Source organism: Delphinapterus leucas, chromosome 3 (assembly GCF_059928025.1).
Source record: "Delphinapterus leucas isolate spDelLeu-1000000601 "Yukka" chromosome 3, BTC_Dleu_Yukka2, whole genome shotgun sequence".
Lineage (NCBI taxonomy): Eukaryota > Metazoa > Chordata > Mammalia > Artiodactyla > Monodontidae > Delphinapterus > Delphinapterus leucas.
The window spans coordinates 125,002,030-125,025,906 of NC_143131.1; the positions used below are offsets into that span (position 1 = coordinate 125,002,030).

General features: G+C 43.6%; 2 protein-coding genes across 2 annotated transcripts in view; one reads left to right on the top strand and one right to left on the bottom strand.

The window, feature by feature from the left end:
* Positions 1-12,146, top strand: part of STK32A (serine/threonine kinase 32A) — a 119,686-nt gene extending 107,540 nt beyond the window's left edge. Inside the window, exons 10-14 of the mRNA XM_089908585.1 lie at positions 437-553; positions 2,943-3,068; positions 4,555-4,683; positions 10,802-10,866; positions 11,259-12,146. Of these exons, the coding sequence (XP_089764711.1) occupies positions 437-553; positions 2,943-3,068; positions 4,555-4,683; positions 10,802-10,866; positions 11,259-11,349 (528 nt within the window). The 3' untranslated portion in view covers positions 11,350-12,146. The remainder of the gene's footprint in view (positions 1-436; positions 554-2,942; positions 3,069-4,554; positions 4,684-10,801; positions 10,867-11,258) is intronic.
* A 5,435-nt stretch (positions 12,147-17,581) lies between these two features.
* DPYSL3 (dihydropyrimidinase like 3) overlaps positions 17,582-23,877 on the bottom strand; it is a 115,209-nt gene continuing 108,913 nt past the window's right edge. Inside the window, exons 13-14 of the mRNA XM_022590029.3 lie at positions 22,223-22,385; positions 17,582-20,824 (exon numbers count right to left, since the gene is read on the bottom strand). Coding sequence (XP_022445737.1) covers positions 20,736-20,824; positions 22,223-22,385 — 252 coding nt within the window. The 3' untranslated portion in view covers positions 17,582-20,735. The remainder of the gene's footprint in view (positions 20,825-22,222; positions 22,386-23,877) is intronic.

A 23,877-nucleotide genomic window follows, 5' to 3' on the forward strand; every position in this document is an offset into this window, starting at 1 on the left:
GTGTGTGTATGGCAAAACTCTGAATCTCTTTATAATCAACACTTAAATAACAATTTTTAAAATTTCCATTTACTGAGCGCTTGTCCAGTGTTTTAGGTAAATACTTACATTAGTTAACCTTACAAAACAGTTCCAAACTGACATCTCAGACGTGGATTTAGCCCACAGAAATGTTTCCTTTGACCCAGAGGGTTACCAACTTATAAAAATTCCAAGATTTCACAAGGATGTATAGATTTCTGGTACACTTTTTTAAAAGTAGGAAATCTGGCAACCGTGGACCACATATGCATATGGCAACACAACAATTGGCTGGAGGGGATTAGAAAATGCTATTTAGATTTTACTAGTTGAAAATTTAGCTTGGAAGCATTTGCAAAGGAACATTTTTTCTTTTACCCTTTAAAAATGAAGACTCTTACTTCTCTCCCTTAAGAGACCGTATCATATTCGCTCCAGTACTTCCAGCAAGGAAATTGCACACATGTTTGAGACGGCGCTTGTGGCTTACCCTTCTGCCTGGTCACAGGAAATGGTGTCACTTCTTAAAAAGGTAAGAAGGACAAATGCATGACAAAAGGAAGTGATAAAAATGAAGCACATGCTCTGGTTTGAAGTTAAAAGTTAAGTTACAATATCGGAGGCAGTCATGATAAATACATTTCCAGAGTGGGTTTTGCAGCTAAGAGCTTTCAAATACATGGCTTCATTAATAAGGCGACACACATGTCCTCTTAAATGTCCCAAAGACATCTCAAACTCCATGTGCCAAATGGAATTCTTGAACTCATTATTTCCTGGACTTTCTCCAGCGTTCCTGCTCTGGCATCTCCGTCCACCCACTAATATAAGCCAGAACCAGAAATCATTCATCATCCACATACCCAGTTCATCACCATGTTCATATTTGACCTTTTAAATGTCTTCTGGATCTGTCACTTCTCTCCATCTATCTTCCTAGTCCTACTGCCATCAAGTCTTGCCTTTTCACTGGTTTGCCCCTGTACACTTTTATACACTCCATTCTCTTCTCTGCTATGCCCCATAGGGATCTGTTCAATACAAAGTTTACTGCCTTCCCATTGTTCTTAGAATAAAGATCAAAATTATTTGTATGGTATAAAGGTTCTAATTACCCCTCAAGTCTTATTTTGGACTGTTGTCCCCCTTTTGACTAAAAACTGCTTTGAGCTTCTTTTCTCTCCTCTTTGCCCTCCCCCTCCTCACCCTCATATATCATTCTCTAACCACAGGGCCTTTGCACATGCTAGTCTCACTGCCTAGAACATTGCTCCCATCCCCAGCTCTTCCAGCTTCCTCCTTTAGGTCAGTACTACTAATGCGATTCACTGACTGGTTCAAGTCCATGAATTACTTCCAACAGGTCCATAACATGTATAAAAATTGAGGGAAGTATTTTAAAACTTTTATAGCAACTTGATACCTCTGATACCTCAAAGCACGTGGTCAGTGGACTCATCTCACTGAATAGGGTCCAAGCCTATGCAGTGATGTTGAACTCAAATCACAAGTTGCACACAGTGTGGTGTTCTACACCAGCCATGCACAGTGACACCACATATTGACTTCAGTGGGTTGGAAATTAAAACAAACAAAGAGAAATAACTGGCCCTTCTGCATAGTTTGAGAAACACAGCTTTAGATCTCAGCTCACGTATCACTTCCTCTGGAAGCCTCCCTCTGTTTTCAGATCACACAGCACTAGCTTTCCTTCCTCATATTTTTCACACTTTTAAATTATACATTGCACGTGTGTGACTCTTGGGTTAATGACCATTGTTCTTTAAGCTGCATGAGGGAAGGACCACGTCTGACTTGTTCATGGTGCCCTCAGCACTTAACACAGAGTATGACAGGTGGTAGACTTTGGTATTTAAATTAATGAGGTCCACAGTTTTCCTCAGCTTTTCAAGGTGCCTGTGTTCACCAGAAAGATTAAGGACAGCTGTAGTGAGAGCTCAGTCATGTGTAGTGAATAATTACGTGAAAGAAAGAATGAGGAGCCTAAGAGGATGAGCTTGGCTTTTTTCTGAAGAGAGAAAATTGCCCAGGTTGTAACTGGTCAAGGAAAAGAGCTTCGGGGGCTAAGAATTCAAAACCTATGTCTCTTGTCTATGGGTCCAGTGTTCTGTTTTGGAATAGGGATATTGCCATTGGTGATGTCAAAGATAAAGAATGGGGGCGGGGGTCATTTTCCATAAGCAAATTTGCCTTAGTTCCAAGACAGCCCTATTATCCCAAAAGTGCACACTGATGACCCACGGCTGTCACCTCCAGGCCCATTCTCAAGTGGAACTGCTATTTTCCATTTGAGCCACAGGACTGAAATGATGTTGGCTCTGGAGTGGTTAAAGGGGAAAAATTCTTTAATCCCAGTTCATAAAACCCAGAACTATCACAGCAACCTTAGTTACATCTTATCTGTGTCACCCCAGTATATTTTGATTAGTGGTAAAAACTGCTAAATTTTCTAGTGTGAAATAAATTTCATTTGTTAAAACCAATGTACATTTTCCACGTAAGAAGAACAGACCTTCTCTTGGTCACTTTATATACATGGCTTGATTTAATCGTAGCTAAACCTTATGAAATAGCTTATTATCCCTTTTTTACAGATGGGTAAACTGAGGTTTAGAGAACAAACTTGCCCATCATTACTAAGTTGGGGAATCAGTAATCACACATAAGTTTGACTCAGTAGGACAAGCTATTTTCACTCACCACATTGCAACTGACAAAAACCAACTTACAATTCATTCTGACCACTCATCTATATTATTTGTTTATGGGGCTAAGAAAGGAGAACACTACTTGTTTCCTTCAATCCTATACTTGGAAATATTCATAGGGAATCTGTATGATTTTTTGCACTTCAAGTTCTGCCCTTCCTCATGATCTTGGTGTTTGTATTCCATTGGCAGCTATTGGAACCGAATCCAGACCAACGATTTTCCCATTTGTCAGATGTTCAAAACTTCCCATATATGAATGATATGAACTGGGACGCAGTTTTGCAGAAGAGGCTCATTCCAGGATTTATTCCTAACGTGAGTCAATCTTAACAAACCTATAGTAACTCTCATTCAATGCACATTAACTCTGTGTGCCAGATATGCACATGGTCTCATTAGATAACGCGCCAATGTTGTAAGACAGCCCAGATTTCTATTTTACAGATGAGAAAACTGAGGCACACACAGGGTAGATTGGCCACCAAAGTCACACAGCTGGGTTGGGATTCTAATCTAGATCTATGTTGGGAGTTCTAGCTCCTAACCACGTTTTGTGGCTTACTTTTTTTTTTTTTTTTTTTTTTTGCGTTACGCGGGCCTCTCACTGTTGTGGCCTCTCCCGTTGCGGGGCACAGGCTCCGGACGCGCAGGCTCAGCGGCCATGGCTCACGGGCCCAGCCGCTCCGCGGCATGTGGGATCCTCCCCGACCGAGGCACGAACCCGTGTCGCCTGCATCGGCAGGCAGACTCTCAACCACTGCGCCACCAGGGAAGCCCCTGTGGGCTTACTTTTAGTGGAAAGAAGTCCTAATCCTACAAACAGTCATTTCTGGGAATCTGCCAATTAAAAAAAAAAGTTTTCTCTGATTCCAAAGATATAGAAATTTGTATCCAAGGAGTTCTGAGTCAAAGGACTGACAGCTGCTGGGGACGGGGTGGGGTATTTATCTTTACCATGCACCCCTCTTCCTCTGGCAGTTCTATGCTGGGACCAATATTCACAATGACTAATAGCCAAAGCGAAATAATTCCCACCGTCTATACCCGGCCAAGGTATCTGTGGCCTCCCGCAGTCGGCTGGTAAAAGCCAGACCCAGAAGCTCCAGCCAAGGGGCCAAGTGAGCGCTCTGACTCCCCTGTCTCCCCACAGCCTGATTTTACACATTCAGTTGTCGGCAGATTGGCAGAATAACAAGCTCATGGAGCAGCAGGGGGGTGGGGTCCTACCTGGCCACCCTCCAGGGTCCAGCAGGGGCCGCTTGCACCGTGGGTGATGCGTGACGCCGTGGAGATCTAGGCACCTTTCCTGTTGTTTCTGCTCTGCCACGCACCCTGCAATGAGCGCTGCCTCGAGAGACCTTCTACCTAGACTTCTCTGACTTAATTGTGAATCTGAATCATCTGGGCAGCTCGTTAAACATGCAATTTCCTGGCCCTCGTGTTCAGAAACATTAATTCTCCAGGTCTGGTTGGGGAAACCGGGAATCAACTCAGGTGATTCTGATCTACCCTTGAACCCACTTCAAGAAACAGCCCCAAAGGCAAACTTTAGAAAAATAATTATAATAGGATTTCCTTTCTAACTCACGGAAGCCTCCTTGGGAGTTTAGAAAAATATACAAAATCAAAGAACATGAAAAGCAAGGTTGGCAATAAATTATTTCAAACTTCAAGTGCGACTCCGAGCTGGTTATTCTTGGACTGCTCCTGCAGGAGGGAGTGTTATTCTCCTTATCCGGTTGGGTCTAGTTTTAGAAAGATACAGGTATCTAAGGAGTGAGTCAACCCGTCTTCCTTGCAGAAAGGCAGGCTGAATTGCGACCCCACCTTTGAGCTCGAAGAAATGATTTTGGAGTCCAAGCCTCTTCACAAGAAAAAAAAGCGCCTGGCCAAGAAGGAGAAGGAAATGAGGAAATGTGATTCCTCTCAGGTAAGCAGTCCCCTCAGACCCAGGGTCGTGGGAATCTTCATGGCAGCTGCAATTCGTTGGAGAGCTTCTGGTGGGCGGCCATCCCACAAGAACTGGCTGCTTCATGAATGTGAGGCGGAGCTGAACACCCCAGCTTCTGAAAGGGCAGCTCTGGGGGTCCCAGCAGCAACATTTCACAGGTGGACTTCCTCCCTAGGTTTCTGCCATTAACTTGATTCCCTTACTGCCCTCTCCCAGCTCTCAATTCAAACTTTGCAATCTCCTGGGAGAAAATCTAATTGGCCAAGCCTAAGTCAGGTGACCATCCCTAAAATGATGGAAATGGGCTGGTTCTAAAGTACACACATGGCTGTTTTGGGCCACACTCCAAGGACTCACTGGGAGCAGCAGACCCTAGACGGGGGTGTCTGTTCTTTGCCAGACCCAGAATCTTGTGATATCAGGGTCTAGCGGAAGTAAGGAGTATCTATTCACAGAAAAGATAGAACTCTTATACGGGTGAGCACTATTGCTGGAATTCAGGCTGAGTCAAATTAATTTTGTAACTAACTGTATTATCCTCTGTCAGAGTTCGAGGTCAGATTTCACTACGGTAACCTGCAGGGACTCAGTAGGATTTTATACGTGTGGTTCTCCGTATTATAATGATGGTAAAGTAACAAACATTCATTTTGCCTCTAATGGCCATCCATTCATCCACCCGTCACCCTACCCACTCAACTAATGGTCGTGCATTCTTCCATCCCTGCATCTCTCCATCCCTCCATTCTTCCATCCCTGCATCTCTCCATCCCTCCATCTCTCCACCCCTCCATCCCTCCCCCCATCCAATTGTTTAGGCTATTTTTATTGAATCCCTATTATCTGCCACATTCTCTGCTCAACACTGGAGAGAGATATAGATGAGATATTATTCCTGCATTCACTGACATCTCTGTTCTCAAAGATTGCATAGTCTTGTGGTGAAAATAGCTCTTCAAACAAATAAGTATCTTCAATGTCCCTAATTTCTCTAGTCCTCAGGGGCTACTATACCCCTTAACGGTCAGTTAACCAAAGTCCACATCCTGTTTGTCCACAGAACTGGCCTCTTACCAGATTCCCATCCTTAAGTGTTTTCTAGGGCCCTCCAAGGAATGCTTAGCTACGCCACAAACCCATCTTGCTTCTTGCTTTTTACTTCACCCATCTTCCTCCTAATGATCTGTTCTTCTTCATATCATAACCAACCAGCTTCTCCAGGCCAGCTCCTTCCTTTGCACCTAGAAAGCTTGCCTATGCAGGCTCCTCTGTTAACAGACCCCCAAATGTAGCCAAGTACAGGACATCATCTCCATTACAAGTTTTCTAAAGTTTTAGAGATGACAGCAATCTGTGAGTAACTTTTGCCATGCCTTCCATGCTCTATATGATCTGTCTACTTCCCCCGCCCCAACCCTTGTACTATGCCATTCTTGACCTTCAGATATTTCTGCTTTCTTAATGTAGATACCTACAGCTATAAAGTTCCCTCTGAGCACTGCCTTTCTCTGCATCTCTTAAGTTTTGGCGTGTTGTATTTTTGTTTTCATTCACCTCAAAATATTTCCTAATTCTTGTGATGTATTTTTTGACACATCGGTTGCTTAAGAATGTGTTGTTTAATTTCCACGTTTGTGAATTTTCCAGTTGTTCTTCTGTTTTTGATTTCTAGCTTCATTCATTGTGGTCAGAGAAAATATTTTGTATGATTTTAATCTTTTTAAATCTATTGAGACCTGTTTTGTGGCCTAACATATGGTTTCCTGCCATGGTTTCCTTTGACTATTTGAGCATACCTAAAATAGTTGTTTTAGGGTCTCTGTCTAGTAAGTCCAATGTCTGGGCTTCCTCAGGGATGATTTATGTCAGTTTATTTGGTTTCTTTGAATGGGCCATACTTCCTTGTTTCTTTGTACACCTTGTGGCATTTTTGTTGAAAACTTGCTAGTTGACTATTACAATCCAGTAACTCCAGAAATCAGATTCTCCCCTTCCTTCTCTAGGGTTTGCTGTTTTTTGATTGTTGAAGGCTGTACTTGCATTTTTGAGTGACTTTTACAAACTATTCTGCAAAAAGACTATTCCTTGTCGTGCATCACCACTGCTGTCTCTTGTTATGTTAGTTTGTGTTCAGATAATATTTTGATAGAGATTTCCTTGAACACCAGGACCATTTTTAAGTTGCTTTTTTCCTGATTCAGTGTTTGTCTGGTTGCTATAAACCTTTGCTTGCTTTCCAGAGTTCTGACAGTGATGGCCCTAACAGTTTCTGTTTGTTTTTCTGATGTTTCTGTTGAGGGTTGGGGGTTTGGAGCTGCCTGTGCCATCATTTTGCTCTAGTTTCTCCTAATCTTATAGCCTCCATTTAAAAATAAAAAGGATTTTGTTTCAAAACAAAGAGTAGCCTTCCCTCAAAGAAGAATCAGAAAGATGGTGAATCTCAAAGTAGCACTTTATCTCTATTCAAGGATTTTTAAAATGTGAGAGTCAATCTTAGCAGCTCCTTACATTATCATCATGCTTGTTTATTCATTCAGCTGAATCTGGGGGTGTGGCCTGGGCATCAGGATGTTTTAAGTTCTTCAGGTGATTCAGGTATGCAGTGACTTATCATCTACAGCTGTAGAATGCAGGCTGGGATTAAATAAAGTAAAAGCACTAAAGTTTTCCTTTCCCCCCTGTATCTCTGTTTCCTCATTTATAAAATGGAGTTGGTATTGCTACCTACTTCATAGACTGTTCTGAGTCAATTAGTACATGTCTGCCAAAATGCTAGCCATTGTTAAAGAAGATGTGGTACATATACACAATGGAATATTACTCAGCCATAAAAAAAGAATGAAATAATGCCATCTGCAGCAACATGGATGGACCTAGAGATTATCATACTAAGTGAAGTAAGTCAGAAAGAGAAAGACATACTATATGATATCACTTATATGTGGAATCTAAAATATGACACAAATGAACTTATCTACAAAACAGAAACAGACTCACAGAGAACAGACCTGTGGCTGCTAAGGGGGAGACGGAGTGGGGGAGGGATGGATTGGGAGTTTGGGATTGACATATACACACTACTATATCTAAAATAGATAACTAATAAGGACCTACTGTATAACACAGGGAACTCTGCTCAATATTCTGTAATAACCTAAATGGGAAAAGAAATTTGAAAAAGAACAGCTATATGTATAACTGAATCACTTTGCTGTACACCCGAAACTAACACAACGTTGTAAATCAACTATAGTCCAGTATAAAATAAAAATTAAAAAACAGAAACAAAAAAAAATTAAAGTGCTAACCCTAAAAAAAAAAAAAAAAAAAGTTAGCCATTTTTTATGTTTTACTTTTCCACTCAACTTCCTGACTTCTAACTCCATTCTTTTCCATGACTCTGGTTCATGCTCACAGTAGATGCCTCTGTTGTTTCTTTGCATCCAGGATGTTCTCCACTGACCCTCTCTGCTCATCAGCCCCTTTAAAGTAAAGAACCAAAAAGACTGACACACACCCAGTCGGCCTGCTATGGAAGCAAATGACCTAAGTCCTCTTTTTCTGCCTCCTGAGATTTCCACCTGCTCTAAGCCCTTCAGATATTTCTGATGCCATCTCTACTTACACCAGTCTAATCTCTGTTTGCTCTGTCATCCCTGAGAAGCACATTCTAACATTTTTTAATCAGTAGTTCTCTTCTCAACCACATAAGACTCATTCGTTCCTCCATTCTGTTTGCTCCCCACTCCTCTCCCTCATACTCTGGCTACTGCTGTTGACTTGTCCATGTAGCTGCACTTCTTAAACTTTTCCAACTAAAGCAGAGGAAAAAGAACATGTGGCACATGAGCCCTTAGGACCAGGGTGGGACTCATAGGGTCTGCAGTGCCGTATCACAAACTCATCTGAGTGTGCACTTTACATCTTTGTTTAAATAAAACAGTTATATGACAGAGAAAAGAACTTGAGTGAATTTCTGCATTTTAGTGATTATAATCTTGATTTTTAATGTTAAAATATTTTAAAATGTTAATATTTTAAATATCTTCATGTTAAACTTTATATAACATTTTGTATGTTTATGTATTTATTTATATGTTTATATTATACATATATTTTTATGTCTATAATATAAACACATACATAATATGTACATATAGAAATATGTATATGTATAAAATACAAACATATATAAAACATAAAACATATAAACATGTTTATATAAACATATAAAGTATTATATAAATGTGTTAAGACATTATGTAATATTTTATATATTTTTATGTAATATTTAAATGTTAAAAATATTTGTTCTACAATCTTGGGGTAAAGCTGCTGCTCCAAGGAGCTCTATCAGATCATGTTTATCCCATAGCTTCATGTCCCCTACTACTGATACTGGAAACCCCCAGTGTTACAGGTACCCCAACTTGAGGATAAGAGTGAGGTGTAGCAGAATCTCTTTTCTCTCCTTTGTTTTGCTTCCCCCCACCCCTTCTCTGAAAATTTCCTCTCCTTTTTATAGTTTACTCTCCCAACACTTAATTATTTGTTCAGGAAAGGTTAAAAAACTCTCTAGTACTTGAAGACTTAGTATTTTCTAATTCCTAGATTTAAAAACAAAATGAATGAATGATATTTTTTCCTTCAAGAAGAATATTTGTCATCAGAAGTAATTTGGAAGTATTTTGTTACAGACTTGTAAAACATTTGATCTGGGGCTGATACTATACTGGGCCTGGTGATGGTCATTTCTTTGAGGTTAAATTTTCTGATTATGTTGGAAACGTCATCTAGAGATACTGACAGCCAGACAGTGAAGCAGCAAAGCAAATGCTTTGCAAATCTGTGAGAAAGTCACAACTGAAGAAGGCTGCTCACCACAACTGAAGTATAATCTGCCCCAGTGCAGTTGAGGGGAACAGTCAGTCCGAATTCAGCGTGAAGACATGTTTCTAGGCTACTCGTTAAATCCAAGCAGAACTGTTGTTGAACCCAAGTTTGTGTGCCTGACACACAGTGAGGTCAAACAAACCGAAATGTTTGAGTTTAGAGCACAGAAAGGTTTATTGCAGGGGTCAAGCAAGGTGAAAGGGGAGGAGGGGATGGGCTCAAAAGACCCAAACTCCCCGATGGCTTTCAGACAAGGGTTTTTTAAAGACAGTGTTAGGAGAGAGGGTCCTAGGATGCGTGTTCAGCTCATGGACCTTCTTCTGATTGGTTGGTGGCGAGGGAACAGGGTGATGTTTTGAGAATCTCAACCCTCTGGTTCCAACCAGCCTGGAGTCTACGTGCTCTGGTCAGCATTTAGTCACCATCCCCCCACTTGGCTGGGGGTCTGAGTTTCTACAGAACAACTCAAAGATATGCATCAGATTGTTATCCAGTTCCCTTCAGGAGGAAATGGGAGTCCTGTGATTCTATTGTCCTAATAATTAACTGCTTCAGTGCTCTTTGGAACTTGGGAAAGGCCTAGGAGACTAAAGCCTTTTTTCTCTACAAAGAAAAACGGGGGCACAGAGGGACTTTTGTACCTGGGAAGGCCCCGCAGGGTCCTGCTCAGTTTCAGTCTCCCCTTCTCTTTGAATCCTGAGGGGGACAGGGGCAGGACAGAAAAGGGAATAAAGTTTTGGACGAAGAGATTAATCATAAACTTGGCAGGGGAACTCAGTTTTAGGGGGACTTGGTTTCAGAACCTCCAAACCTTTTACATGAGGGCCAGGAGATGAGAAGCAAATAGGTGACCAGCTTAATAAACCCTGGTGCCCATCTGCCTTGAAGCCGTGGTTTCTTGGGCTAAATGGCTGAAAGACATCAAGCTCAAAAACCATAACCCAGGTCTTCCTTGCTGCCTCATTGTGGGGAGCAGAGGGTTGATGTATTTTTCCCTGTTTCTTTCCTATATGCTCCTCTATTAATCTCACTGTGGTCTCACTCCTGCTACAAACTCTCAGATAGCATCTATTTTGAGGACACATTGGTCCTCCTCGATTTGGGCCACTCAGTTAACAGACACTCAGTAGGTTATTGGCTACTTGAGGATCTGCATTCGTCTGCTAACTATACCTCTATTTTTTTTCCAACATTCACCCGGAAGATGTGCCTTCTTCAAGAGCACCTTGAATCTGTCCAAAAGGAGTTCATAATTTTCAACAGAGAGAAGTAAGTAACCCCTGGAAGAACAGCAGCTCAGCGAATGATGGAGTGTTCCAGCCAGATTCAACTTGCAAAGACTTAACATAGTTTTAAACATTTCTTCCTTTCTGATTACAATAATGATGCATATCCATGACAGAAAATCTGGAAAATACACTTTTTTTTCTTGTAAGAGATTTCAAAAATTGTAATAGGTAAATTAGCTTAGTATCAGGTTTCTGTTGATGGGAAGGGCAGAAGAATGGGGACTTCAACACTTAAAATCAATGATGTTTGTAAGAGTTACCCTGGCTCACGCCTCTTTATAAATTGTTGGGCTTAATGCTATCATTTCAAAAGCTTAAATCTTTTCTTTTTCACTTCAATGAATAAACCCACTTTATTTTTTTCCTTTTAAGAGTCAAAAAGGATTTTAATAAAAGACAAGCCAATCAAGCCTTGGAACAAACCAAAGACCCACAAGAAAAGGATGGCCGGAATAACCCGTGAAGTCCTCAACATCTTCTTGGGACATTTCCACGTCAGGAAGAGCTGACAGAAATTCTCACCTCTCCACACCTCACACACCTTAGAAAATATGACTGAATACCTTTGGAGGGAGGCAGCATGACCCAAGGAAGAGTCCCCAGGCTCCCGGGAACTAGATTCACCACCGCGTGACCTTGAGCAAGTTACTTACCCCCTTTCTCTGCTTTGGTTTTTTCATCTAAAACGAGAACGTAATACTAGATGAGCCCTATACTGCCTTTTTACTGCCACCATTCTCCATTCTGTTATTCTAAACAGCCTCTATTTTTATTTTAAAAGGAATATTTGGACGCAGATTTATTTTTTCCACTCCTAATTACACTGTGACAAATGGACATAGCTGGGTGATGGAGTGAATCTCTTCAGAGTTAGAAAACTTCATAAATTGGTCAGAATCCCCAAATCCGACTGAATAGGAGTAAGGAATTCATTCAGGAAGAAATGAGTGGGACCAGATTATAAGTAACACAGATTGATGAGGGCCTTCCAGTGGTGTGCTCAAGTCAGAACACCGTACGTACCAGCTTGTATCAATTGTAAGAGCCACTATGCGCATCTGTCCCAGCACCCCGTACAGTGATGTGAAGTTGAGAGTTGAAACTGGTGATGGTGGAAGTATTTACATCATTGGCAGATGCTACAAATCAGGGCTTTCCACCCTTTCCGGCCCCCACCGCCCACCCGGCCCCGGGAAGCCAGTTGTGAAATATTAGCACACCACTGGCCTTCTTCTAGAAGCATGTTCCTTGAGAGCTAATTGTCCTCTTAAGACTACCAGAGACCTGTGTCCGGAGAGCATCAGAAAAGAACATTGTCACATTGAAAGCACCTCCACCTTGTAGTACCTGAAGTTGTATCTTATATGGGAGTTACAGTCTGTTAGATTGTAAGGTGAATTTGGAAGATAGTAAAATTTACCCTTGAAAAATTCCTTTAATATACATAACATATGGTGAGTATCTTTTCTTAGAGAAGCCCAATATCATGAGACCCTTCACTAATGAAACGAGTCATCTTTTTTGGTTCTTTTTTTTTTTTTTTTGGTCTCACTTTTGGCTAATAAAAGATGCACTAAAGTGTTGAACAGATTATACATGCCTTTATAAACTAGAATCACGTGCTTAGAACCGTGGGATGCCCACACATCTGAGAGGTCTAAGACTGACTAAGGGAACAGCAATACTTACTTGTGCTTACTGCAAGAATGGCGGGCAGAATCCCCTATTTAAAATAGTATTGATATTTCACTTTTTCTTTATATTGTATTTATTTATTTGCCAAACACAAAGTTTAATTCACCTAAGTTGGGATGTAACTCTACTCCCCTGATACACAGAAGATCTTGGCAGAACTATTTTTGGCAACTCACAGATGCTGCTGGGTTGAGTCAAGAATAAACAGGGTTGGTGGGGGATTGCTTTAACTGTTGGCCACTCAGATCACCTAAACCTTGTCCTTACTTAGGGAGACTATGGGCCTCAGCAGGGTGGCAGTAAGCTGGCAACAGGGGAGACCAGACAGGTGGAAATGGGCAGAAGTAACAGAGACGGCCGCAAGCTACATAGGACTTCTTCAGAAGGGAAGTCGCACTGGGGCAACTAGACATGGGCAGAAAGCCAGTGCTGAACTTTAATTCAGCACTGATGGTTTTCTCCCCACTGAGCTAATAGGCCCCACATTTCTGGCCTTGAAAAGCTGTGAAATAGTGTCTCTCTACTTTAAGAGTAACCATATTTTTGTTAAGAATTAAAAGCCAGCTCTTGTGTTCTGTTTGATTCCTTTTCTCTACATTTCCCCCATATTATATGTCTGTGCTATGTTTTTCTCCAAACACTATAAACTCTGGCTCAATTTCCCAAGGAGGGGGAATGGGTTGACAAGAGCTACAAGGAGGTGACCAGATTCTGCTCCTGGTTGGAAACCAGGAGTGTCAGGGCCATTTGCATGTTTACCAATTTATTTCATTTGTTTCAATTCAAGCCTTGATGTGCTGTCGCCTCATCTCTCCAGTTACCTGATTCTTTCTCTCGCTCTGACCTTATATATATCATCCCAAATGAGAGACTGGGAAACACCCAAGTGCAATGGGATTGGTAGGGTCTCCATTGGGATGGGAGTTAAATCATTTGTGCCATTTCACGTCTATACAGTTTATAATAGGACAGGAACACAATACAACCTCTGTAGGTTGAATCCCTAGTTTTTACTTCCAATGACCTGATTCCACGCCTACAGTACCCTTACGGGCTGTCAAGAACCATGGATGCACTGACTAGAGAGGTAAGATGGATTTCCCGTCCTAATCAGGTTACAGACCCACCACGTAATATTTCAAGTTAGAAAAGAAAAAGCATTGTATCCATCGGTACAGGACAGCTGATTTTAAGCACCTCCCACCACTGGACATTTTGAGTGTTAGGACAAAAATGTTTTCCAAAAAATAGAAGAATTCTTAAATCCTTACCATGATTGCTAGTTGTTGAAATCAGATCCTTGGGTTTTATTCCATAACTTGGGCTAAAATTTACTACCCTACAGGGTGGAGCATATCTCATCTAGGTGTGTGACAACGAAGGCTCAGGGCTAAGCATTTTAGAAAACGGGTGACTCTTAATTCCTTTTGTCCAGCGTTTCTGGCATCTTTTTCTCCTCACAGCTTCCTCCCTTACCTGTGTGGAACATCTGAAAAGTGAGCAGGTTTGGAAGACCAGGGGCATCCTGGCTCTAACCCTCTGGCACTGTAGCGGGGTCACCCACCCCAGTGCATCCACAGGGACCGCTAGTGGATGGGTGGGGCAGCCCTGTGACCCTGGCCATGACCCGGACTCCACGGAAGGAGAGGCTTTGCTAATGGCTCACACCCCAAAAGGCAGCACTGGTTTTGGCTGAGGGCATTGCTGGGGCAGGAACGAATGTCAAGCCGTACAGAGCACTGCTCCATTAATTAGGGTCACTTAATTAATTAGTGGTTAGGCTGCTTCTGATAGTAAAGGGGTTTTTTTGTTTTGTTTTTTTTTTTGGAAACTAGCTAAATTAATTATATTGCATATACACAATAAAATACCATGAAGAAAGCAAACACATATATAGTCTTTGGTTGAACCATATGCCATTCTAAGTGCTCTAGATTACATATACTATCTCACATAATTTCCCAACAATACTACTACTGATAGTAAAGTTTTAAGCAGAAGAAAGTAGACTTCATAACATAATAGCTTTTCCAGACTGGATTGATGAATAAATAACTGGGGAGAAGGAGTGGGTCATATAGCTAGCAGGGGCCAGTGTTGCTGCTTTGGGCTGACACAGTAATGCTAAGGCTTTAATTCTTCAAGGGCTGAATGAAAAGGCATGAAAAGCAGTGAACTGTTTCAGTATCCAGTTGTCCCTGCGTTCTGTCGACACAAATTCCTGTTTCCTAGAAACTGTGCCTGTGATTACCGTTTCCTACAATCTCAGTGTGTCTGATATTCAACACTGATGTGAAAAATCCAAACACACTTCACAGACTGTGCTGTTGTGAACAGGTAGCCCTTGGATGGGAAATCTGTGCTTCTGTTGAGCTGTAGCATATGTACTGTCAGTGTGCCTGTGTGTATTAAAATGTCTTCTGTACACCATAAGCCACTTCCTTCTTTGTCAGCCGTGTGTGTGTGTGTGTGTGTGTGTGTGTGTGTGTGTGTGTGTGTGTGTAATCGTTTCCCCTAGGGGTAGGGTCAAAGTCACCTGGTCTTATTTCCATTTCCTGCTGTGAGGAATGTCCTTTACTAGAGACAAGCTGGTGTTAGAGATGAGGTTCTAGAACTATGGAATGTTAGAGACGGTGTTCTAACCCTCTGGCACTGTAACTATGAAATGCAGAACAATCTAGCTGCTCCACATATGTAGCAACCGAAAACCTGACTCCTCCAGTATTCACACCTAAGGAGGCACAGCCCAGTATTCTGGATTTTGCCTTTCACTATGACCTTTAGGCCATGGAGAGTCCCTGCACCTCTTTTTTTCAGCACTCTCCCTTCTTACCTCTCCACATCTTTGTCCGGTTCCACATACCCAAGCAGCAGGTGGATGGTCCAAGGCCCATATCCCGGGACAGGAAGGTTAACAGACAGCTCTGAACTCTTGGAGCCAGAAGCAACTTCTGCCTCAGGGGAGAATCAAGGGGCCTTCCAATCACATCTCAGACCCACAACAGCTTACCAGCCACAGGCTAACTGGTTCCCGGGATAGGTTCTCGTAAGTCCTGTGGGCTCTGAAGTCCTGCATGCAGAGTACTCTTGTCCAGGTCATGTGAAGTGTACTGTCTTGTTCTCAGCGTCCACCGATCACAGGGCAGGATCTAGACCTTCCATTCTGAGGAATGCCAGCCTTAAGGATGCAACCTCATTCCTGCAGGCTGCTTTGGCCCTTTCATCCCATCTCCTGCTCATGGTTGGTGTTCTCCTTGTGATAGCTTGATGGTAACGGAGCTGATTCCAGAAAGTTCTTCAAAACCAGAGGGACCTTGTTATTCCTATTCAGTGTTCTCATTCCCCACCTGGTGGATGTGACTCGACCCTGAATACCTCCAGTCCGCAGAGGTGTGAAAGTCAATGTGTGAATTGCACTAACTTAAAAAAACAAAAACAAAAAAAACTGCTTCATCCCTTTTAGAGCCCTGCAGGCTGAGATCATTTTAAGCACTGACCCTGCCCTTTACACCCAAGCTTATCCTAAGCAGAGCTCAGCTGCTGCCATGGTCCTGAGCAGGGAGAGGTGTTTCACCAGTCCTGAGTTCAAGCCCCCAAATGCGACTATGGGCAAAAGCTTCTTAATCATCAAACCTCGAACGTCAAACTGAAATAATTCCTTATACGCTCAGAGTAGCTTCTGACGTGGTTTCACCTGGGCGTTCATCACACTTAAAAGCAATTCACCAGGAATTACCATCCCCTGATCCTCTCCCGCACCTGCCCCAGCCTACACACAGATACTGTGCTGAGAAAACAGTCGTGCCCTGCAGGCTTGAGAATGCTGCCGTGGCCACCTGCTGTGTTTATCTGCCTAGCATCCATGCCCTCCTCTTCTGGGATCACAAATTGATTTTCTTCGAGTTACGGACAGTCCACGTGGTTCAGGGGGCTCAGGGGGCTCAGGGGCCGGGTGTGTTACCAGGTGTGGCCAGTCAGTCCCCAGTCTCCAGGCCACAGTGCCAAGGGCAATGGTGAACACGTGACCAAGCCGGACCAATCAGAATCCGTCTCCTTGGCTGGCACTACGGAGAGAACCTCTCTCCCCCTGAAATCTCTTAGGCAGGTAAAAAATGCAAACTTGTTGGCGCTGATGGTCAGTTTTGCTCCCACACGGAAAGAGCTTTCCTAAGAATGAGGCATTTACTATAAAGGCAAGCAGGGCTAAGAGATGGAGAGAAACAATATTCTCGATCCAGCTATGCTTCAATCTACCCAAATCTATCCCTGAAGTTTTCAGTTACACCAGACTTCAAAAAACCCTTTCCAAAATTTTTTCTTTGCCTATACACGTCTAACATTTGCAATGAAAAATGCCCTGCATAAATTCTAATTGGATCCAGGAGTGTATCCCCAAAAGGGTTTAGTATAACAGGTTTGGCAGAGCGTAAAAGATGATATAGAAGGTGGACACATTTTGAAAGACATAAAATTTCTCAGAGCTTTTAACTTGATGATATGTACTTTAAATCTCTCAGATTATTATAGTAAACAATACTTTCCCCACACTCGTTAGACACCTTGGGAACAGTCTGCTAAAGAATATACTTTGAAACATGCTTTGGTTGAATTTTCTCAAAGTCCAAGTTTTTAGAAAGAAGCAGAAAATGCTTTAAGGGGATGACCTAAACAAACAAACAAAAAACCCAAAACAAACAAAACTTTTCAGGATCTGTTCTGTACTCAACTAGATTTTTCCCAAATGGCCTTGTACATTAATGCTAAATTTGATGAACATTAAAAAAAATTAGTTATTCCCCAAAGTTTTAATAATGGTCATCTAACTCTGTGGCCAAAACAAAACCTCAAGCTCAACTGAAAAGACAGAAAACTCCCAAATTTTCTCAGGGTTTACATCAGATGTGCCCTCCTACTAATAACCCTGTCAGTTCTATGGTGCAGTTGTCACACTTTAGGTCGACCGGCATGACACACATAGAAAAAGGCTACACAACCACAGCTGCGATTTTATAGTTATTTTAATAACCAGGTTTACATTAACAGTCACTTGATGAACTTTTTTTTCTTAATTTCAGCTAAACTCAAAACACAGTTTTCTTCACGGTTCAAAGCAAACAGCTCTTCGCGTTCCAGAGCTGCCTCACAGCTACCACAGATCACAGGGAGATTTACTGTCTGTCCATAGTCACCAGACACAACTGAACACCCACACACCATTTCCAAAGGGGAACTTAAAAGGAATGCTGGCTGCTCAGGACAGCCCATGTGTACACTGGGACTCGAGCTGGAGTTTTCCAGGGGAGAAGGCCTGAGAAGCTGTGACAGGAAGCTGCTGGGAAGATCTCTCAGGGGGAGGCCAAGTGCAGGCTTGGGATTGAGGCCTGTGGAGCAGAACATGACTCTCTGCGTGAAGTCATGAAGAAAAAGGCCATAGGATGGCTGGACTTTGAAGAAACCCATTCTCAGGATAACTATAACACTGCCATCTTTAGAAAACTTAGAGGAAATCTCTCTAGTGGGGCAGCTGATTTAACAGTTCTACTAATACCTTCTCAGCTACCCAAGATGGTGGCCGCCCCAGAGAGAAGCCCAGGTGACTGACATCCCCCCCTTAGAGAGGGGCCAGGCCAAGAGATGGGACAGCAAAAGAAAGCTTGGGGGAGACGGAAGACCCGGCATGGCCTCCCACACGTGGATGAGGTGCCAGGGAATTCTGAGAGGGCTGTGACTCACCGCCATGTTCTCTTCCTAAACCCTTAGGACAGGGCTCTTGAACGGGTCTCATAGAACAGGGCACATTTGAATATAAATTTTAACTTAAGTAACAAGGCATCAGAAATCAAAGTCAAGAATATGGTGGGAGTTTTCTTGGAATTCTCAGAACTTTCTATGCTTGGAAAGTTACTAATTGTACGTGAAGACAGGGAGACTTCCTCAGATCCTGTTGCCCATCGTGAAGACATAAAGGGGTTGTTCCTACAGCATAGGAAACCTGTGTAGAATATAAAGTTCTGCTTGAGTGTTTCATTCAGAAGTCCCAAGTGCAACCAACTTGGCCATGAAAGATTTATTTTTCAAAGCACAGAGAGGTCATGGGGAGGATGAGTTGGACTCAGGCCGGGTAAGAGCAACAGAGGGCCCACAAGTGGATGCTCAGACTAGAGTCATATACGTGTCTTTTCCTCCATCTGGTGATTATAGCTGGTACTGCAATGTATCCTAAAGCCCAGCCCAGCCAATGAGGCATATATACAGATGCTTCAGATCTGACTAGCTCCTCTGCTTGCAAAACTGTCATTCTGAGTTCTGTTGTACCACAGGTCCCCAAATCTTTGAGTTACAAATCAAGAGCTACATCCTCCCCTTCGCTTATGTTTCCCTTAAAATAAAGGCACCGTGAAAAAGCCTTAAAAACAACAAGACTCCTTTTATGAAGGGAAATCATCTTTTTCATGAGTAGAACAGAAAGTAGCTTGCTAGGGAAATCCTCTTCCTTGGCTATTTCCAAATTCCTTTTTAGCCACGTGTCCCCTTTTCTCTGGTCTTATTAAAACTTGCAGAGGTAATGGCTTCTCCTATGCACCTGAAAGGTGCTCGAGGCCTGCTCTTTTCATGAAAGTATTTAGTACACAGAGTTGCGGGATCTACCAGCTGGATCCCCTGAGCACCGAAGTCTGATCCCAGGTTGAATCTATTTTTCCTGCATATGGGCCTCTTGGTTCTACAGATTCTCATTGGGCTCACAGAACTTGCTCCAAAACTGAATTTTCAGAAGTGGCATGATAGGGAATTGGACATTCATGTCTGACAGACAAGGTGGATACTAATGCTTTATGCTAATTTCCTTTATGTGTCATGTCACTTCCACTCACTGGGAGATTCTGGTACTAAAACAAAAAGTTCCCCTAAGGGATATGCTAACAGAAGGGGAAAGAGATGGTTCAGAATTGACAGAGAGAAGCACGGCCACAGAGCATGCACCTTCTGCTCCAGACTGGCTTTCCCACATCCCTGCTGGCCTCCCATAGGAGCTGAGACTCCCTATTAGTAATAAAAGCTAGGGAACATCTAAGCAAACAAATTTTTAACGATGACAAAAAAATCATATTCAATCATGGATGTGCCTGGATCTTAGGAGATCAAGAGAATCACTCACCCCTGGCAAGAGAAGCCCATCTCAGCTCCAGTCCTAACTCGAGAAGCCCCCTGCTTGCCTCGGTTTGCAAAGAGCCGTGAGAGGTGAGCTCCAACACGTGTTTAGAGGGAGGTGCTTTTTAAGCGTGGCTGCCCTCCCCCCAGGGCCTGTGCTGTGCTCCCAGCTGCTGCCTTTTAAGAGCACCAAAGAGGCAGGGAGGGCAAGAGCAAGAGAAAGGTCCTTTCCTCTCTCCCCTCTTCCTTCCCAGCCCAGGAAAGAGAAGAATTTGAAAGCAACAGTGAGAAAAAGGCCCGACCAAACACTGGCACGACCAAGCAGGTGGAAGCAATGGTTGGGTTTTGGTGTTTTGGTGTTTTAATAAAATGTTCCAAGGGATAAAATCTACTAGGAGGGGATGTGACAAAGTCCAGAACCCGAAGACTGCCTGCCTTCTCTGCAGACCCCAGGGGACCGTGATGGCGTGACAGCTGCCCCGAGTGGCCATCTTCCGTGGAAATCAACGTTACTTCATCAACACAATACACAAGACCCCTTATGCTCACCCACCCGCCTCCCCCGCACACACCCTACCCCAGTCCCTCTGAGCCCTCTGCCTTGCTCTGGGCTCCCACCACCCACTCACCCCAAATAATTGGCGTCCCTTTTGTTCATTTTCCTGACGTCCCAGCTTTGTCTGTCCCCTTGTCATAAGATGCAGCACTACACACGCTCTCAACACTATATAGCGGATGCTTTTACCTTAGTGGCCTGATTGCATGCATGTAAATGGGGGGTAGGGGCGTCCAACAAATCAAGGCTATGCATAAACAGAAAACAAAGCAATAATCGTAAAGCTAGGCAAGCGAGCGTTAACATTGGAGAAACATAAGGCTTGAGGCTTATTGATTCTTTAGATCGAAACTGTTTGGATTCACTTTCCTTCTTAAATATTGGTGTACCATTTTGGCTTCAAAAGAATCGCTTCTTGCTTCTGCCCCTCTCTTTGGGGGAGGGGTCGCTTAACTCAGGGATGTGATGTTAGAGCGGCCTCCAGGGGGCGCCACGATGCGCTTGCTGGCCGAGCGGACCCCCTCATCCACTTGGGTGCCTGCAGGTGGCAATAAGTTCCCAGGGATTAAAAAGGGAGAGAGACAGGGGGGTGTGGACAAGAGAGAAAATGGATTAATTTGAAGAGTGTAAGATATTAAATGCCTTCCTCATCTCCCAAGAAACTTCCGTTCCAGTCTGTCACAGCTATTCCAGGCTTTTCATACCCACCATCCTGAAAACGAGCCTTTGCCAGGAAAAGCCAGTCTTAACTGGATTTCATCGGACCCTCGTCATCATAACAGTGATAATAAAAAGAACAACGGGAATGATATGAAAAATAGCTGCTCACATTCGTTTTGACGAGCAACGTTTGAAATACTCGTCAGATCATTCCATTCAGTCCTCACCGCTACCCTTGAGGCAGGTACTGTTATTACGTCATTTTACGGAGGAGGTGACTGAGGCTGTGAAAGGTTAGGCAACCTGCCCAGTGTCTCACAGCTTGCAGTGGTGATAGTCTGGCCTGGGGCCGCAGCTAAAAGGAAACACTGATATAATATGCACTCATGTCCTTTCAGAAAGGAGCCAAAACAAGTTTACCCGTGACGGTGGCCAGGGAGCAACGAAAAATGGAAAAACACTGAAAAATTCCTGGCAACTAGCATATGTGATCTCTGACAACGTCACCTTAACTTTTAGCACTTTTCGTCTTCCTCCCCTATGGCCCGTTATGTCTTTTCCTCCCTATCTTCCTGTTTCTCCCACTTCTTCCTCCTCTTTCTTCCCCACAGACACTGTCCCTTTACATGTCTCTTTCCTTTTTTGTCATCTCATTTCCCTCACTTTACAATTTTCAATATAGTGATGCAAATCTACACTTATTTTTCCCCATTTTAAGGCTACTGGTTATTGAGCAATTGAATATTTTCTATGAATGTCATAGTTCTTAAGGATTCATGATACAGCTAAGCCATGGTAAATGTTCAGTAATTGCTAGCATTATCATCATGACAAGGAAGGGGAGAGTAGAATTAAAATCCTAGATTAGAAGAAGCTACTGCAATTTGAGCATAAAAATAATCTGAGCTATCTGGTAACCTGCGCAAAGGAAAGAAAGCATACTGCAGGGCTCTCTGTCTAACGCAGAAAATCACGCTCAATTCATAAGGAAGTCATCCCGGCCCCGCCCCGCCCCCGGCCCCGCCAGGTGTGATCTCTAAGCAGAATTGGCCATCACTTAAACCTGATCTTTAACCTGGCTGAGCCCTGGCTTCCTTTCCCACCAGGACTTCTCTTTGGTTCAGCAAACCTCCCAGCTTGCGGCCCCGTGACCGTCTCCCTAGAAGGCAATCCGGGTTAGCTCCAGGCATCACCGCTAACCTCGCAGCGCTGAACTTCCCCTCCCCCTTCCGTCCTCCCCGTTTCACTACCTTCACCATCAGCTTCTCCAACTCACCTGACAGGCTAAATCCGGACTGATGGAGGTTCCTCACAGGCGGGTTGGGCCGCGTGGGAGAGCCCCGGGTGGAGCCGGCGGGGGTGCCCCCCTTGGGCGTGGTGGTCAGGTCAAACACTGGCCCGTCATACATGCCCCTGGGCACTGCGTGCAGGTCCGCCATCTGCAGCAGAGAAAGCAGGCAGCAAAGTTTATTCGCTCAACAGTTAAGGGTATGTTCTATGCAACACAGAGGTGGCAGTGAGTTAAGTCCACGTAGTGAGAGCCAGAAAGTAATAATCACGTTATTTTTACTAGGGAGGCAATGTACAACATGGTAAAGATACTTAACACTGCTGTACGCTCTAAGTCAAATCCTAAGAGTTTTCATCACAAGGAAAAAAATCTTTTTTCTATTTCTTTAATTTTGTGTCTATATGAGATGATGGTGTCCACTGAACTTATTGCGGTACTCATTCCATGGCGTGTGCAAGTCAAACCATTATGCTGCACACCTCAGACTCATGTTTGTGCCGCACAAGTCCATTATATCTTGATACAACTGGAAAAAAAAATTAAAAGGTTATTTTAAGGAAAGGAGAAGCAGTATAAAATAAATAATGTGGGGTGTTGTGATAGAGTGACCATGGAGGTGGCGGGTGAAGGCCTCTCCAAATAGACGCGCTTCTATCTTAAGGACCAAAGGAGATTGTTGGTGGGGCCAGGGTGGAGGGAGGGAGGAAGGGAGGGAGGGAGGAGGCTGGGGGAGGTGTGGAAGGCAGTGTTCTCAGCAGAGGAAACTGACAGTGGGAACGTCATCAAACAGAAGAACCACCCATGCGGCTGGAGCAGAGCGGGTGGGAAGGGTAGCAGTTTGAGATAAGGTCATAAGTGCTGGCAAGGACCGCATGGGAGCTCCATCCTCACGCTCCTCAGCACAGATCAAAAGCGGCTGTCCTCATTGACAGTCACTGAAATGACTGTCCTCATTCAGTGGGTCTGACCCCCTGGCCTCTGGCTGTGGCCCCACAGCACCTGCCCTGGGACCGTGGAACCCGCCAGCAACATCAGCAGAGGCCGGGCGTGGTGGAACCAGAGCTCACGGTCACATAGAACAGGGCGCCTCCCGCAAAGGTGCTCACAGTCTATTATGCAAACACTGCAAGACCACCCAAGGCAGCAGGATGGCCGGCGCACAACCTCTGCCTGTTTCTTATCATTGCCCAGAGGTGAGGCAATGAGGACACGCCGACAGCTGACATCACAGGACAGCTCGTTGTAAGATCCAAGGAAGCTGGCCACAGAAGCTTCCCTCGCATCCATCAGTGACTCAGGTGCAGGTGCAGAGGCAAAGCTCACCAAACTTGCAGATGCTAATGATTCAGGTGAGATGATGACTATATCTGTACTCCCCCAAACCTTGACCAATAACTGTATTTCATTAACATCTCTTGGGGTCCAGAGGCTAAGTCACATTCATGGAAATACAAAACTGATGCCTAGGACGTTTGAGTTTCATTCTCTTCTCTATTAGGCCAAAACTGGAGTGTGGAATTTTACTCCATACTAACTACCTTTAAAATACCACTCATAAAGAGAGAAGAATGGTGAAGGGATTTAGAGCACTGTCATGAATGAATAGCGTAAGGCTGCAGGGATATTTAGACCGAAGGACA